Here is a 19055-nt window from a genome sequence, read left to right on the forward strand (position 1 = left end):
CAGTATACTCTAACCAACATCCCTGCAGTATACTCTAACCAACATGCCTGCAGTATACTCTAACCAACATGCCTGCAGTATACTCTAACCAAAACGAGACAGTATACACTAACCAACATCCCTGCAGTATACTCTAACCAAAACGAGACAGTATACACTAACCAACATCCCTGCAGTATACTCTAACCAACATCCCTGCAGTATACTCTAACCAACACGAGACAGTATACTCTAACCAACATCGCCGCAGTATACTCTAACCAACATGCCTTCAGTATACTCTAACCAACACGAGACAGTATAATCTAACCAACATCGCTGCAGTATACTCTAACCAACATCGCTGCAGTATACTCTAACCAACATCCCTGCAGTATACTCTAACCAACATCCCTGCAGTATACTCTAACCAACATGCCTGCAGTATACTCTAACCAACATGCCTGCAGTATACTCTAACCAACACGCCTGCAGTATACTCTAACCAACATCCCTGCAGTATACTCTAACCAACATCCCTGCAGTATACTCTAACCAACATCCCTGCAGTATACTCTAACCAACATCCCTGCAGTATACTCTAACCAACATCCCTGCAGTATACTCTAACCAACATCCCTGCAGTATACTCTAACCAACACGAGACAGTATACTCTAACCAACATCCCTGCAGTATACTCTAACCAACATCCCTGCAGTATACTCTAACCAACATCCCTGCAGTATACTCTAACCAACATGCCTGCAGTATACTCTAACCAACATGCCTGCAGTATACTCTAACCAACATGCCTGCAGTATACTCTAACCAACATCCCTGCAGTATACTCTAACCAACATCCCTGCAGTATACTCTAACCAACATCCCTGCAGTATACTCTAACCAACATCCCTGCAGTATACTCTAACCAACATCCCTGCAGTATACTCTAACCAACATCCCTGCAGTATACTCTAACCAACATCCCTGCAGTATACTCTAACCAACATCCCTGCAGTATACTCTAACCAACACGCCTGCAGTATACTCTAACCAACATGCCTGCAGTATACCATAACCAACATCCCTGCAGTATACTCAAATCAACATACCTGCAGTATACTCTAACCAACATGAGGCAGCAACATTACGTTCATGATATGGCTACTTGTATGGAGTCATGTAAATGTATGGTATGGAGACATACTGTATACTGTACATCTCAATAACAAAGTGATTGAGGTGCCATAATATACCGAACAGCCAAAACCACTGAAGTATGTGTCTTGACTCTTGGCTACCGCCATTCTTTAAACAGCTAATGGCTGTTTTCTTGTTTCCACTCTAGCCTACGTGTCATTGGCTTGGCTGGGAAACGATGTAATGCAGAAAACAGTCTAGTGCCCATACAGGCAGTCTTTTCTTTTGTTTGGAGTGGGTCCGCAAACTAAAACACTAAACCTCATCAAAATCTAACACAACCATCAAGACTTTGAGCTTCAGACTCAAATCTAACACAACCATCAAGACATTGAGCTTCAGACCCAAATCTAACACAACCGTCAAGACATTGAGCTTCAGACTCAAATCTAACACAACCGTCAAGACATTGAGCTTCAGACCCAAATCTAACACAACCGTCAAGACATTGAGCTTCAGACCCAAATCTAACAGAACCGTCAAGACATTGAGCTTCAGACTCAAATCTAAACACAACCATCAAGACATTGAGCTTCAGACCCAAATCTAACACAACCGTCATGACATTGAGCTTCAGACTCAAATCTAACACAACCGTCAAGACATTGAGCTTCAGACCCAAATCTAACACAACCGTCAAGACATTGAGCTTCAGACCCAAATCTAACACAACCGTCAAGACATTGAGCTTCAGACTCAAATCTAAACACAACCATCAAGACATTGAGCTTCAGACCCAAATCTAACACAACCGTCAAGACATTGAGCTTCAGACTCAAATCTAACACAACCGTCAAGACATTGAGCTTCAGACCCAAATCTAACACAACCGTCAAGACATTGAGCTTCAGACCCAAATCTAACAGAACCGTCAAGTCATTGAGCTTCAGACTCAAATCTAAACACAACCGTCAAGACATTGAGCTTCAGACCCAAATCTAACACAACCGTCAAGACTTTGAGCTTCAGACTCAAATCTAACACAACCGTCAAGACATTGAGCTTCAGACCCAAATCTAACACAACCGTCAAGACATTGAGCTTCAGACCCAAATCTAACACAACCGTCAAGACATTGAGCTTCAGACTCAAATCTAACACAACCGTCAAGACATTGAGCTTCAGACCCAAATCTAACACAACCGTCAAGACATTGAGCTTCAGACCCAAATCTAACACAGCCGTCAAGACATTGAGCTTCAGACCCAAATCTAACACAACCGTCAAGACATTGAGCTTCAGACTCAAATCTAACACAACCGTCAAGACATTGAGCTTCAGACTCAAATCTAACACAACCGTCAAGACATTGAGCTTCAGACACAAATCTAACACAACCGTCAAGACATTGAGCTTCAGACACAAATCTAACACAACCGTCAAGACATTGAGATTCAGACTCAAATGTCCTGGGGCTCTTAGGTAAGCAGATACAACTGTTTATTTTTATTTCTTTGTTTCCGCAGCTGAGCCTGACGGTGCAGTCCAAGCACTCATGTTGAGAGCAGTCAACCTAAAGAGACCGTCAAGTCAAATCCAGCCAGTAGTTTATTTCAGATCATTCTCCCTTTGCAATAAGCAGTTAGCAGTCAGTTAGCATTTTACACAGCATGTGGTGTTTCTTATGCCCAGAACCCTCAACCCAAAGCTTTCCATTGAAAGTAACAGCCTATGCGCCAACATGCGCACGTGCAGACACCAGTGTTGGGGAGCAGTGAACTACATGTAGTAATTTCCTTTCTGTTTCAGCATCAGGCCTGCCTAATTTTCACTTGAAACTTAATTTTTGTGTTTAATAGGCTAATCTACACATTCTGTTAACATCTGACTACAGATCTGTTCTTGTAATTTGTAGTCTATGACATCAGATGTAGATATGATAATTCTTCACCAAGTAGTTTGGATGTAGTGAACTACTTTTTCAAATGAACTTTAAAAGTAAGTAAATTATATTTTTCTTAAGGGTAGCTTTAGTGTAGCTTAAACTTGTTTCAGTGTCAAGTAAATTGGTAGCCTGGTCAAATGCATTTTCCGAGTAGCTTCCACAACACTGGCGGACCCACACACACACACAATCAAGAACAACAAAAACACTAAGCACAAACACTAAGCACACATACAGGTGTACAGTAGTAAGGGTCTCGTTTATCAACCGTGGAGAATTTAGAAGACTACGAGAGTATAATAACAACCATGTCACTTAATCCAAAAACCAACTTAGCGAATGAGGAATCCAGATCCTTTGGCACAATGGCGTGTTGGTATAAACAAGCTCCCCACCCCCTCAGTTAGCAACACAAAATCCTGAGTCAGTATGTAGCCGTTATACTTGGAGTGTGTGTGTGTGTGTGTGTGTGTGTGTGTGTGTGTGTGTGTGTGTGTGTGTGTGTGTGTGTGTGTGTGTGTGTGTGTGTGTGTGTGTGTGTGTGTGTGTGTGTGTGTGTGTGTGTGTGTGTGTGTGTGTGTGTGTGTGTGTGTGTGTGTGTGTGTGTGTGTGTGTGTGTGTGTGTCCGCCAGTGTTGTGGAAGCTACTCGGAAAATGCATTTGACCAGGCTACCAATTTACTTGACACTGAAACAGTATGTGTGTGTGTGTGTGTGCGCGCGATTGTGAGTTTCTGCTGTTTCTGCCTGTTTCTGATTCAATCAGAACATATGGAACACATAGGTGTACGTGGGCTCACCTCTAACCCAGGGATCAGGCTCCAGCTCCTGGGGGAAAATTCCTTCAGCCCCCTATATATACCCACATATCAAAACAGAGGCGCCAAAAGTACAGTATAGTCTAGCCCCCTTGCTGTTAAGCAGATGTGCACCAACCTGTTCTCCAGTTAGGTTCAGCATGGATTTCAGGTCTGTCCCATTGAGTAATGACACCTGCATTGAGAGAGTTAGTAAAAGACCTTCAGTTATCAACCATGATTGTAAAAGAACCATCAACAAAATGACTGTCCGTTTATGACTATGTATGCATTTCATGCTTGTTTATCTACATTCAGTATATGTATCTCTTTAAATCTCCTTATTAATTAACTTCCTGCAGTGGATGTGACTGTAACCAAATTAAAAGGTTTTACTGTATCTTTCTATGGATATCCCCCCTGTTTATATTTTGGCATCCTCTCACTCCCTTTTTTCTCTTTACAGTAACATACATCTATGTCAGGGGTAGGCAACTAGATTCAGCCACGGGACAATTTTTGTCCGAGCAGATGGTTGGGGGGCAGGAACATAATCATAATAATTTGTACACTGCACATTGACCACAAGTCAACTCAAAATGAGATTGTTATTTTCAAATACAATCATTTCATACCTTGAAATTACCATTGAAACATGATCACATACTGCGTGTCTCTCTTTTTATTTGTAGGAATACTTGGGAACAGATTTCCTGAATTACATTTTTCAGCTGAATTCCTGGTGATTTGATAGTCTTATTTGACCAAAAATAAAAATATATTTGGATGCAATCTTTGGGCGGCCCAAAACAAATCACTCGCAGGCCGGTTTTGGTCCGTGAGCCGCCTATTGCCGGCTCCTGTTCTATGTCCTTATTATGTTAACCCTCGTTAACTTTCATCAAGAATGAATGATGAAATATGTATAAATGTGTGAGGACTCCTTACTAAACCATGCAGCATGAGTCCTTTGGGGACTCCGGTGATGAAGTCTGCAAAGACAGAAAATGAGAATTAAAGAAAATAAGAGATTTCAGAGATTGGAGAGAGCAGTTGAGTCCAAGCACTTCCAAATACACAAGGGTCAAAACTTTGCTGGTAATAACCCAGTGTTTAAAATAGGAAAAGCTGGGGCTTGTTTGTTGCAGGTGCATGGGAATTCTACGATACTGTAAAAGCTTAATAACTTAAGTGATACAGGCAAACCCAGCCCGCAAGTTTGACTTTTCTTTTAAAATAAGTCAGTGTTGGAAATATTCATGTTGTGGCTTTGAGTGAGTTACTGAACTGGACAAGCTTCAGGGAAATATATTAGTGAGAGTCAAGTCGCTTCCTTTAAAACGTGTCTTCTGTTCAAGAATACTATCTGTCAAGTACTTACTGCAATAGACTATAAAGACATGTGATAAGTACATTATTATCTTATGCTCTGATACATTCACATGCTCTAATGACTAGCGCTCTAATGACTAGCGCTCTAATGACTAGCGCTCTAATGACTAGCTCTCTAATGACTAGCGCTCTAAGGACTAGCGCTCTAATGACTAGCGCTCTAATGACTAGCGCTCTAATGACTAGCGCTCTAATGACTAGCGCTCTAATGACTAGCGCTCTAATGACTAGCATTCTAATGACTAGCGCTCTAATGACTAGCGCTCTAATGACTAGCGCTCTAATGACTAGCGCTCTAATGACTAGCGCTCTAATGACTAGCTCTCTAATGACTAGCGCTTTAATGACAAATGCTCTAATGACTAGCGCTCTAATGACTAGCGCTCTGGCTAGCATTCTAATGACTAGCGCTCTAATGACTAGCGCTCTAATGACTAGCGCTCTAATGACTAGCGCTCTAATGACTAGCGCTCTAATGACTAGCTCTCTAATGACAAATGCTCTAATGACTAGCGCTCTAATGACTAGCTCTCTAATGACTAGCTCTCTAATGACTAGCTCTCTAATGACTAGCGCTTTAATGACAAATGCTCTAATGACTAGCGCTCTAATGACTAGCGCTCTGACTAGCATTCTAATGACTAGCGCTCTAATGACTAGCGCTCTAATGACTAGCGCTCTAATGACTAGCTCTCTAATGACAAAGGCTCTAATGACTAACGCCCTAATGACTAGCGCCCTAATAACTAGCGCCCTAATAACTAGCGCTCTAATGACTAGCGCTCTAATGAATAGAGCACATTAGTATATTAGAGCACAGGAGGTCTTTAGATGGTTAACTATTAGACAGGGCTATGGGGTAAGCAAACCCAAAGCCCAATCATGATCGAGCAAGTAAGTTGGCACTGTAAATATGACCCTCACCTTCAATATCATCTCCACTGAACTCCCCGACAGCAACAGAGTAACCTGGAAAGAGAGTGAGAGAACGAGAGAGAGAGAGAGAGAGAGAGAGAGAGAGAGAGAGAGAGAGAGAGAGAGAGAGAGAGAGCAATGAGAAATCAAGAAAGGCCACCACTTAGTGCGCTGGTCAAAAGCAGTGCACTGTGAGGGGAGTAGGGTGTCAGATGCAGCCTCTAGCTACTGTAGCTCCTATGAAGAAGTGGACCATACTAACCGAGGTAGCTGTCGTCATAGCTCCCCTGCACCTGCCGAGTCTGGATCTGCCCAGTAACAGAGAGCAGGAAGTAGGATGGGAAGTAGGCCTTGACGATTTCCTCTGTGGTGGCTGAGACTAGTTGACCTGTAGGCCGGAACGGATGGGGAAAAGAGTCAGAGGTTAGAGGTTAAGACTTTTGAACTATGTTTTTTTAGCTGCACTAAAATGATTGTCGAGGTTTGGCCCTGTGGATGGTGTGGGGGATAACTTCACCGCTTGGGGAAAAATAGGCCCTTTCCCTATACTGACACATACAAAGCTCTCTCTCCTGTCTCTTTCCACTGTACCTGTCTAATAAAAATGCGAGAGTGGGAATTCCCAGTATAGTTTTCTAAGCTGTACTGTATGCTATCTCTGCATCCTGTACTTGAGCCAATTCATAGTAATCCACATATGGTCCCAATAGGATCTGATCATAAATCTAATAATGCACTCACCTTGCCAGTAAAAGCTTCCTGGTCCTCCGAGAACAACCTTCCCGTCCTGAAACACGCAGAAAACCACCACTCTGATGAGAACCTTAGGTATCAATCAAGTTTTCAAACTCCATTGTAAGTCTTATGTTATGTGACTAAACATACAGTATTCATTCAGTGGGCTGTTCCAGAAAGCAGGATCATTCAGTTAGCCAGCTTACTTTGATAAGCAGTCAAATATGTCTTGATTTCCTGAATCATTCAGCAAGCAAAACTTGCAAGTATATAGGTTGTTTGTTGTTGAGTGAATTATATGATGCCAATTTCACGTCTATATTTCTGGAAAGTTAATTGGAAGTTAATTCAGAATGTCTGGGACAGTTACCTGGCTAAGATGAAAATCACATTATTGGTCAATTGCAGACAAGGCCAACCAAAATTGTACTTCCACTTTTAACCCAACCACTCCAAAAGACACACAGTACACACACAGGTTTTTAGAGAGGTGCAGAGGGGCTACCTGCCGCCCCATATAAAAATCTCTAACTTACTGATCCTGCTTTCTGAACAGCCCCCCAGAACATAAGGAGTTTGCCCCATTAAAAACTAAAAGAGAATCTCTTTTGAATTGTTTGTTAAGGAATTGTTCCTTGTCCTGTACAACGTACCTTGGTGAAGTCAGCACTGAACCCACCCTGACAGTAGCCCTGTCCTGCAGGACCATGTCTCTCTAAGGTAAAAGGAAGAGAAAACATTGATAAGGCCACCACCAAAATGGCCCATCCAGGGCCTAGTTTCCCAAAAGCATTTTAAGATTAAGTTCATCGTTAGAACCTTTCGTAGGAGAATCATTAAATCTCTGAGCTGTTTCCCATTATTATTTACGTTGCACTTGAAAAAAACCATAATCTAACGCCTGCCTCAGACCACTCGTAGAACAGCTAAGTGCGCCGTTAGATGCTTTTTTGACCCTCCCAAGTCATTTTACTCACAGAAGATCTCCGCTAAACATAGCATCACATGATTTATCCGTCTCTCTGTGACCACCGATAACTTCACAAGAAGTTGACTACAAATACAAAGTTGCCAATGTCTTTGCATTGACACAAACAAATGAAAACTGAGATGACTGCATTCAAATATAAACAGTATGCTAAAGGCCTATTTCAATCATATCGAAATACATTTAATTTTCAATCAATTGATTTCTATTTTGCTACGGTCTGTAATTTGTCTTAATATATTTCATGATGTGTAGCCTAACATGTGCGCAATGATGTGCCAATTCTGTGATTCAGTGCATTTTTATTGGGTAAGCATTAGAATATATTTGCAGCCGTAGGTGGTAATATCTCTCTAGGAGCTGATCCGTCGTCGGTATTGTTAAATAATTATAATGTTTAGGTAAGATTTGATTGGAGGAAGCTGATCCGAGAGCAACGCTCCCTTTATTTCGATCTTATTAGTATCGTCACATGCTCCAATGACGGCCTTATCGAACGTTCTCTCTGCATGGTGTTTTGAGCACTCTACTGTTTCCTTGGATTCCTCCGGACCTTCTTACCCAGCCCCAACTCCCCTCGCTCCAGCCTCAGCCTCAGCACCTGGCTCCCTGTAACCCCGCCCAAGCTTTTCCTGGCCTGCACTCCATCTTCCCCTGTAGTTCAATAAATACCTTGGTTACCTTATCCCAGTCTCCTTGTCTGAGTCTGCTCTTGGGTTCACCTTGTCCGTGTAACAATCATAACATTGTGAGCACACAAATCTCCCATTGACATCAGTGGTCAATTTACAAGAATGTTGGATCTAAAATGAGGATTTGGCCATCATCCTCACAAGACAAACCTGTGGCTGCATGTTTCGTCACTACTTCATTCAATTGACTTCAGGTACAGTATTTTGGATAAGGATGTTGTTGCAGTACTGTACCTGTGCGACAGGGGGCGTACTCCACAAATGTCTTGAGGCTGTCGACGGAGAGGTAGCAGGTTCCTGTGGCATCCGAGAAGGGGGCATCGTGTTCCGTTCTCCAGTAATACCTTGGGGCACAAGCCTTGGAGACATTCAAGAAAGGAATTCAAAACAACACACAAACTTCACAACTGTCAAATGTTGATACACATCACTGACACATAGTGAAAAGCTTTTTATGACTGGGGCTATGGTGGACTTCATTGGAGGCTGCTGAGGGGAGGGCGGCTCATAATAATGGCTGGAACGGAGCAAAAGGAATGAAACCATGTGTTTGATGTATTTGATACCATTCTGCTCCAGCCATTACCACGAGTCAGTCCTCCCCAAATAAGGTGCCACCAACCTCCTGTGGTAGAACTTGTGTGTAGAATTTGTGAACGATATCAAATCAAAATATATATTTCTGTGAGCAATTCTAACAGGACAGTTATATGATGACCTATTCCCTTCTATCCCACAGAATGTAGTAGCCTATCTTACCAGGACAGTCTTGCCATTGGAACGCACCGTAGCCCCAAACCACTGATGGGACTTGAACTCGACCTGGACGTCGACGTCGTTGACGTGGAAACTGCGATCCCCTGGAAGATGCCAAAGAAACGCACCTTTACATTCGTAATGCAGTACTTGTATGACACTGTAATAGCTCGCCTGAAGCTTGCACCAGTGTTTCCTCAAGTAACCCTACTGTTCCACTTACTGTATTTCAGGACTATCACACCCGATTCGACAAATGAGGGGCGTGATAAACTTGTTACTGGTACTCCCTGTATGTTATAATATCGTATCCCTGCACATCGACTTGGCGCCCTGTATATAGCTACGTTCTTTTCAGCTTCCTGTATATAGCCATGTTATTTTCTACTCCCTGTATATAGCCATGTTATTTTCTACTTCCTGTATATAGCCATGTTATTTTCTACTCCCTGTATATAGCCATGTTATTTTCTACTTCCTGTATATAGCCATGGTATTTTTATTTATGTTAAATTTTTAACTCTGCATTGTTGGAAAAGGAACCGTAAGTAAGCATTTCACTGTTATTGTTTACTAAGCATGTGACAAATGACATTTAGCTGATCATTTGAATCAGGTGTCCTTGCACTGAAATACATCAAATAAATGCAATGGCTGGGGTGGCCCATCAATTCCAGCCGCTGCCTGTTGGTGACATGTACTGTGTATTACAGCTGCCAGCATGAGCTCCAATCCATCCCACTGCGCTCTAGCACTCTGTCTCCTTCTATACTTGTTTCTCTCTATCCTGTCCAATAAACACAACAAATACAAAAGGGGCACTACTGCAAAAACAAAGGAATGGCTGGTGGTACTCAAGAGAAGTTTCAGAAACGGTGATTTCTATTGTAAGTTAACTTTGTCTCAACATGATCCCTCATGTCATCCCTGTTTGATGTCACACAGTTCCACATGTTTTTATAACTCTGTCTAAGTCTCATCTCTTAATCCATCCACCTTGCTATTGGCAAGCATCAAACCATTCCGCTGGACTTGGAATGCATTGTTACTGTAGAAACATTTGTCCTCCATAGTCTGATTCCTATTTTATGAAGGGGGTGGCGGGGCTCTGGTAAAACAGTTTCTTGTGACAGGCAAAACATCCAGCAGCTGGCTAGGAGAGCACATGAGAGACTTTGTTCTAGGCTATGAGATTAGGTCAAAATTTAGTCATGTTGAGAGATAGGCAGTGATGCAACCCGTCAGGATGCTCTGGTATGGCAACTGCTCGGCTTCTGACCGCAAGGCACTACAGAGGGTAGTGTGTATGGCCCAGTACATCACTGGGGCCAAGCTTCCTGCCATCCAGGACCTCTATACCAGGCGGTGTCAGAGCAAGTCCATAAAAATTGTCAGAGACTCCAGCCACCCTAGTCATAGACTGTTCTGTCTGCTACTGCACGGCAAGCGGTATCGGAGCACCAAGTCTAGGTCCAAGAGGCTTCTAAATTTGTAAGTCGCTCTGGATAAGAGCGTCTGCTAAATGACTTAAATGTAAATGTAAATAGCTTTTACCCCCAAGCCATAAGACTCCTGAACATCAAATGGCTACCCAGACTACTTGCATTGTCCCCACCCCCCCTCTTTTACGCTGCTGATACTCTCTGTTATTATCTATGCATAGTCACTTTAAAAAAACTCTACCTACATGTACATATTACCTCAATTACCTCGACTAACTGGTGCCACTGCACATTGACTCTGTACCGGTACCCCTTGTATAGCCTCGCTATTGTTATTTTACTGCTGCTCTTTAATTACTTGTTACTTTTACTAATTTTCTTGGTATTTTTCTTCAAATTGCACTGTTGGTTAAGGGCTGGTAAGTAAACATTTCACTGTAAGGTGTTGTATTCGGCGCATTTGAAAAATAAATTTTGATTTCTGACAGTCACTCCTGGCCAATAGACTACTTCCCAGGTAAGAAAAAGTTTAAGATTAATAAGTTAAAATATTTGACGCGGTAGACTTGGCAGTATGGGTTTGATGCATTTGTCTGACGCATAGACTTGAGTGGTGACATTAACCTTCCCGTACCACTGCACTGTCGGTCTGTCTGTCTGTCTGTCGGTCTGTCTGTCTGCCCTATGTCTGTCTGGCTGCTGGGGTCTGGACTGTGTCTGTAGTACACACTATACTCTTTGAACCCAGAGACCTGCATGGGAAACGTTGCGATGCACAAGCACGTGAAAAGAAGGGCCCAGGGCAGTGTATGTGTGTGTGTGTGTGTGTGTGTGTGTGTGTGTGTGTGTGTGTGTGTGTGTGTGTGTGTGTGTGTGTGTGTCTTCCTGCATGTCTGTGTAAAACGGCTATCATCTTAATTCCTGAATTAATTTATCACATCAGCTGTTCCTTCAATTTCGAGAATGTACTTATAAGGGTGTATATTTGTGTGCATATAAGCCGGTGGATATATACAGCACACATTGTTGTTTACAGTATGTGTTTGCGATCACACATAGGTTTGTAAGCAGTGCATGTGTCTGTATTTGTGTATGTATAAACAGTTTACGTGCAAGAGTAGGTGTGTATCCAGTTTATGTGCATTCATTTCTGAGTACAGCATACATTAACTTCAGAAAGTATTCACACGCCTGGACTTTTTACACATTTTGTTGTGTTACAAAATGGAATTAAAATGGATAGAATTGCAATTTTTTTGTCAACGATCTACCCTGTTATGTCAAAGTGGAAGAAAATGTCTAACATTTGTAAGAGAAATCATGAACAATAAAACACTAATTTGTTGATTAGATAAGTATTCAACGTCCTGAGTCAATACATGTTAGAATCACCTTCGGCAGTGATTACAGCTGTGAGTCTTTCTGGGTAAGTCTCTAAGAGCTTTACACACCTGGATTGTGCACCATTTGCCCATTACTCTTTTCAAAATTCTTCAAGCTCTGTCAAATTAGTTCTTGATCATTGCTAGATGACTGTTTTCAGCTCTTGCCATAGATTTTCAAGCCGGTTTCAAAACTGTAACTCGGCCACTCAGGAACATTCACTGTCTTCTTGGTAAGCAACTCCAGTGAGTGTAGATTTGGCCATGTGCTTTCAGTTTTTGTCCTGTAGAAATGTGAATTCATCTCCCTCTGTCTGGTGGAAAGCAAACAGAACCAGGTTTTCCTCTAGGATTTTGCCTTTGCTTAGATCCATTCCGTAAATGTTTTTATCTAGTCCTTAATGATTACAAGTATACCCATAACATGATGCAGCCACCAATACGCTAGAAAATATGGAGAGTGATACTCAGTAATGTGTTGAATTGGATTAGTCCCAAACATAACACTTTGTATTCAGGACAAAATGTTTATTTATTTTCAAATTTTTTGCAGTATTACTTTTGTGCCTTGTTGCAAACAGAATGCATGTTTTGGAATATATTTTATTCTGTACAGGCTTCCTTCTTTTCACTCTGTCAATTAGGTTAGTATTGTGGAGTAACTACAATGTTGTTGATTCATCCTCAGTTTTTCCTATCACAGCCATTAAACTCTGCAACAGTTTTAAAGTCACCATTGGCCTCATGGTTAAATCCCTCAGTGGTTTCCTTCCTCTCCGGCAACTGAGTTAGGAAGGACACCTGTTTCTTTGTAGTGACTGGGTGTATTGATACACCATCCAAAGTATAATGAATAACTTCATCATGCTCAAAGGGATATTCAATGTCAGCTTTTTGTATTTTTACCCATCTACCAATAGACGCTCTTCTTTGTGAGGCATTGGAAAACCTCTCTGGTCTATGTGGTTCAATCTGTGTTTGAAATTCACTGCTCGACTGAGGGACCTTACAGATAATTGTATGTGTGGGGTACAGAGATGAGGTAGTCATTCATAAATAATGATAAACACCATTATTACACACAGGCTGAGTCCATGCAACTTATTATGTGACTTGTTAAGCAAATGTTTACTCATGAGCTTATTTAGGCTTGTCATAACAAAGGGGTTGAATACGTATTGACTCAAGACATTTCAGCTTTCAGTTTTTACTAATTTGTAACAATTTCAATAAACATAATTCCACTTTGACATTATGGGGTATTGTGTGTAGGCCAGTGACAATAAAAATCTAAATTTAATCAATTTTATTCAGGCTGTGGAATGTGGAAAAAGTCAAGGGGTGTGAATACTTTCTGAAAGCATTGTATGTGTGTATATCCTGTTTATGTGCATTTGTGTCTGTACCCGAGTACAGTATGGAATGGAGTCAAACATGTATTTTCTATTTGTTTGACACTGTTCTGTTAATTCCATTCCAGACATTACAATGAGCCCGTCCTCCTATAGCTCCTCCCACCAGCTTCCACAGGTGTACAGTATGTATGTGAGCGTGTGTGTGTATCTGAGTATTTGTATTGTAACGGTTTTGACTTGGGGTTATTGTTTGTAGGGGTGCCAGGTAGGTCGTGCCTGCCAAAGAAAATATTGATTTCTCCTTTTTGTTTGTGAGGGAATGAGTCCTGTCTGGTCTGTCAAGTCTACACCAATACAAAGGACTCAAGTAAAAGTCAGGATGGACATACACTTTTCATTAACCCTTAAAACATTGTAAATCATTTCAAAACTGTTCTTTTGCGTGGGTTGTATTACCAACATAAATTATCACACACATAATAATATAACAAATAATGAGCTCTGGTTCCTCGAGAAAGGTCCCGTACCTTGGGCCTAAAAGAGTCCAGCCCAGAGTTCAGTGAACTCCAGTGACCTTAGTCACACAATGTTTGTCCGTTCATAAAAGTGTAGCATAAACCCAGTCTCAATCACACAATCAAAATATCTAACTCTTTTACGACATAACCATAAAGAGTATCAAATCTCAGTAGTCTTCAACTACAACTGACCACAAATCAACACGGTATAAATCACACTCAAACAAAGGAAATACTTATGCAAAAAAGTTGTAGTTAGTCGGTCAGTCAGACAATCCAATCTGAGAAAGGCCATGAAGAAACAGACCAACTGAGATGTGTAGTCCAAAGGATGAAATGAGTAAATCTGATCCTGGTTGAACTTGAGACAAGGCTAGAAAGCACACTTTTAAATACAACAAAACAAACGGAGTAAAGAAGCTTCGGAACTGAGGGTTGAACACATCTTTATTGGCACCACCATCACAACCCCCTTTTGTGCAGCTGATGCTGGCTATTTAGTTGGGAATTAAACGGGAAGCGCTGTGTTGGAAGGATGAGCGCAGACGGTTCGGACTAATTCAGGGCCGTCACAGTATGTGTCTATGTAATGTACAATATGTTTGTGACCTATGTGATAACACACACCCTCTGATCCTCAAACGGTGGGCCACTTCCTGCTTTATCTGATGGAGTTTGTGACCGCTTCACTGGCAGGCAGAGCCAGGGGTTCTCAGGGGTCCTTGTCCACATAATGACTTTGGCCTAATTACAGTTACAACACTGGGCTTCAAGCCAGCCAGCCAGGAAATCAACCAAGGCTATAGGCTTTAGAAAGGGGGAATACGAGAGAGGACTTGGCCACTACAAAACACAGTACAAACTTCAAAGAATGGTTTAAATAAAAATGGAGCACTGTTGGTGAAGAATCCCTAAGCCTTGACTGAGAGTTTTATCCCCATAACTTTAAAGTCATCCTAGTCAGTGAGCTCGCTAATAGAAGCCTTATAGTTTTATGGCTGAAGAGGCATTTTTATAGTTAAACAATACAACTTTAACTGGGGGGTATACTTTGAAATACGCTATACACTGTCTTTGTAAAATCTACGTATGAAACATGATGTTAACATAGCTATTTTTTGTTTTTATTTTAATTTTATTTCACCTTTGTTTAACCAGGTAGGCCAGTTGAGAACAAGTTCTCATTTACAACTGCGACCTGGCTAAGATAAAGCAAAGCAGTGCGACACAAACAACAACACAGAGTTACACATGGAATAATTAAACATGCAGTCAATAATACAATAGAAAAAGTCTATATACAGTGTGTGCAAATGAGGTAGGATAAGGAGGTAAGGCAATAAATAGGCCATAGTGGCTAAATAATTACATTATAGCAATTAAACACTGGAGTGATAGATGTGCAGAAGATGAGTGGAGATAGAGATAGTAGAGATATTGGGGTACAAAGGAGCAAAATAAATAACAGTATGGGGGATGAGGTAGTTGGATGGGCTATTTACAGATGGGCTATGTACAGGTGCAGTGATCTGTGAGCTGCTCTGACAGCTGGTGCTTAAAGTTAGTGAGGGAGATATGAGTCTCCAGCTTCAGTGATTTTTGCAGTTCGTTCCAGTCATTGGCAGCAGAGAACTGGAAGGAAAGGCAGCCAAATGAGGAATTGGCTTTGGGGATGACCAGTGAGATATACCTGCTGGAGCGCGTGCTACGGGTGGGGGCTGCTATGTTGACCAGTTTGCTGATATAAGGCGGGGCTTTACCTAGCAAATACTTATTTATGACCTGGAGCCAGTGGGTTTGGCGACGAACATGAAGCGAGGGCCAGCCAACAAGAGCATACAGGTCGAGTGGTGGTGAAGACGATTCTAGATTTAATTTTGGATTGGAGATGCTTAATGTGAGTCTGGAAGGTCTAGCTTAGACACCTAGGTATTTGTAGTTGTCCACATATTCTAAGTCAGAACCATCCAGAGTAGTGATGCTGGACAGGCGGGCAGGTGTGGGCAGTGATCGGTTGAAGAGCATTGGCCACGGAAGGAGAGTTGTATGGCATTGAAGCTCGTCTGGAGGTTCGTTAACACAGTGTCCAAAGAAGGGCCAGAAGTATACAAAAGGGTGTCATCTGTGTAGAGGTGGATCAGAGAATCACTAGCAGCAAGAGCGACAACACCCCCTGCGGGGGGTGCAGGGCTGTTGATCGGGGTAGGGGTAGCCAGGTGGAAAGCATGGCCAGCTGTAGAAAAATGCTTATTGAAATTCTCGATTATCATGGATTTATCGGTGTTGACAGTGTTTCCTAGCCTCAGTGCAGTGGGCAGCTGGGAGGAGGTGTTCTTATTCTCCATGGACTTTATAGTGTCCCAGAACCTTTTGGGGTTTGTGCTACAGGATGCAAATTTCTGTTTGAAAAAGCTAGCCTTTGCTTTCCTAACTGCCTGTGTATATTGGTTCCTAACTTCCCTGAAAAGTTGTATATCACGGGGGCTATTCGATGCTAATGAAGTATGCCACAGGATGTTTTTGTGCTGGTCAAGAGCAGTCAGGTCTGGAGTGAACCAAGGGCTATATCTGTTCCTGGTTCTACATTTTTTGAATGGGGCATGCTTATTTAAGATGGTGAGGAAAGCACTTTTAAAGAATAACCAGGCATCTTCTACTGTCGGAATGAGGTCAATATCCTTCCAGGATACCCGGACCAGGCGCATTAGAAAGGCATGCTCACTGAAGTATTTTAGGGAGCGTTTGACAGTGATGAAGGGTGGTTGTTTGACCACAGACCCATTACGGACGCAGGCAATGAGGCAGGTTGAAGACAGCAGAGGTGTATTTGGAGGGCAGGTTGGTTAGAATGATATCTATGAGGGTGCCAGTGTTTACAGATTTGGGGTTGTACCTGGTAGGTTCATTGATAATTTGTGTGAGATTGAGGGCATCAAGCTTAGATTGTAGGTTGGCCGGGGTGTTAGGCATGTCCCAGTTTAGGTCACCTAACAGCACGAGCTCTGAAGATAGATGGGGGCAATCAATTCACATATGGTGTCCAGGGCACAGCTGGGGGCAGAAGGTGGTCTATAGCAAGCGGCAACGGTGAGAGACTTGTTTCTGGAAAGGTAGATTTTTTTAAGTAGAAGCTCAAATTATTTGGCCACAGACCTGGATAGTAAGACAGAACTCTGCAGGCTAACTCCGCCCCCTTTGGCAGTTCTATCTTGTCAGAAAGTGTTATAGTTAGGGACGGAAATTTCAGGGTTTTTGGTGGTCTTCCTAAGCCAGGATTCAGACACGGCTAGGACATCCGGGTTGGCAGGGTGTGCTAAAGCAGTGAATAAAACAAACTTAGGGAGGAGGCTTCTTATGTTAACATGCATGAAACCAAGGCTTTACGGTTACAGAAGTCAACAAATGAGAGCGCCTGGGGAATGGGAGTGGAGCTAGGCACTGCAGGGCCTGGATTAACCTCTACATCACCAGAGGACAAGAGGAGGATAAGGGTACGGCTAAAGGCTATAAGAACTGGTCGTCTAGTACGTTCAGAACAGCGAGTAAAAGGAACAGGTTTCTGGGCACGGTATAATAGATTCAAGGCATAATGTACAGACAAAGACATGGTAGGATGTGAATACTGTGGAGGTAAACCTATGCATTGAGTGACGATAAAAGAGATATTGCCTCTAGAAACATAATTTAAACCAGATGAGGTCCTCACATGTGTGGGAGGTGGAACTAAAGGGTTAGCTAAGGCGTATTGAGCAGGGTTAGAGGCTCTACAGTGAAATAAGGCAATAATTACTAACCAAAACAGAAATGGACAAGGCATATTGACATTAGGGAGAGGCATGCGTAGCCGAGTGATCATTGGGTCCAGTGAGTAGCTGGGTGAGCTGGAGACGCGGCGATTCAGACAGCTAGCAGGCCGGGGCTAGCAGGCTAGGAGGGCTTTAGAGGGACGTCGCGACGGAAGAAGTCAGTTGTAGCCCCTTCGTGTGGTTACGTCGGCAGATCAGTCGTGATGGATCAGCAGGGCTCCATGTAGTAAAAGGGTCCAGGCCAATTGGCAAAATAGGTATAGTAGCCCAAGGAGTGGCTGTTGGACCTCTTCAGCTAGCCAGGAGATGGGCCTAGCATAGGCTAGCTCCAGCCTAATTGGTGCTTGCTTCGGGACAGAGACGTTAGCCAGGAGAAGCCAATCGGACAGCAGCTAGCTAGCTGCGATGATCCAGGTGAAGAGGTTCAGAGCTTGCGGTAGGAATCCAGGGATATGGAGAATAAGAAGTCCTATACGTTCTGGGTTGAATCGCGTTGTGTAGACTGGCAGGAGTTGTCTGGGCTGAAGGTTAGCTGATGACCGCTAGCAGTGGCTAGCTGACAACTAGCAAGTAGCTAGTTAGCTGGCTAGCTTTCTGTTGGGGGTTCCTGTTCTGAAGTAAAGAAAATAGCAGAGCCATACTACATTGAGTGAGTTGGGTTGCAGGAGAGTATGTTGAAGTTGGGGTTAAGAATTATTTTTTTTTTTAAATAAAATGTAATATATGCGAAGAAAAAATATTTTAAAATATAGATACACGGGACACGACAAGACGAAGACAAAAGACGCCTGACTGCTACGCCATCTTGGATTTCAAAAAGGGGAATGGGGAAACTCATCATACTTTACAACAGGAAGAAACATTGATGATCTGCTTTTCCACACATTCACACCAATTCATTCCACCAGGTTATTCAGCCAGGTACCTTACCTTCATTGTCAAAAATGACAACACTGCAATCCGATTGGTCCTGGCTCCAAGGACACAAGTACACAGATCCACCTTCGATGATGTTCGTTTGGCTGGTGTTAGCTTTGGGAGCACCAATCAGAATACTGAAACTGTAGAATAAAAACAGAAGACAAAACACAGTATTAGTACACGGTCGGCAAAAAATAGTGGGAGTACACGAAGCAATGAGTACTTTTGATCAATTCAACTTCGGTTGTTTTTAACTGATTTGAGCAATGATTTGGCCACATTGTAACGTTCG

General features: G+C 42.4%; 1 protein-coding gene across 1 annotated transcript in view; it reads right to left on the reverse strand.

Moving 5' to 3' along the window:
- The window catches only part of LOC129815646 (integrin alpha-5-like), a 65634-nt gene that overhangs the window by 40454 nt on the left and 6125 nt on the right, over positions 1–19055 (reverse strand). The window contains exons 2-10 of the mRNA XM_055869634.1: positions 18773–18903; positions 9343–9443; positions 8818–8941; positions 7557–7618; positions 6910–6955; positions 6431–6556; positions 6178–6222; positions 4810–4853; positions 4001–4057 (exon numbers count right to left, since the gene is read on the reverse strand). Coding sequence (XP_055725609.1) covers positions 4001–4057; positions 4810–4853; positions 6178–6222; positions 6431–6556; positions 6910–6955; positions 7557–7618; positions 8818–8941; positions 9343–9443; positions 18773–18903 — 736 coding nt within the window. The remainder of the gene's footprint in view (positions 1–4000; positions 4058–4809; positions 4854–6177; positions 6223–6430; positions 6557–6909; positions 6956–7556; positions 7619–8817; positions 8942–9342; positions 9444–18772; positions 18904–19055) is intronic.

This window comes from Salvelinus fontinalis, chromosome 18 (assembly GCF_029448725.1).
Source record: "Salvelinus fontinalis isolate EN_2023a chromosome 18, ASM2944872v1, whole genome shotgun sequence".
NCBI classification, from domain to species: domain Eukaryota; kingdom Metazoa; phylum Chordata; class Actinopteri; order Salmoniformes; family Salmonidae; genus Salvelinus; species Salvelinus fontinalis.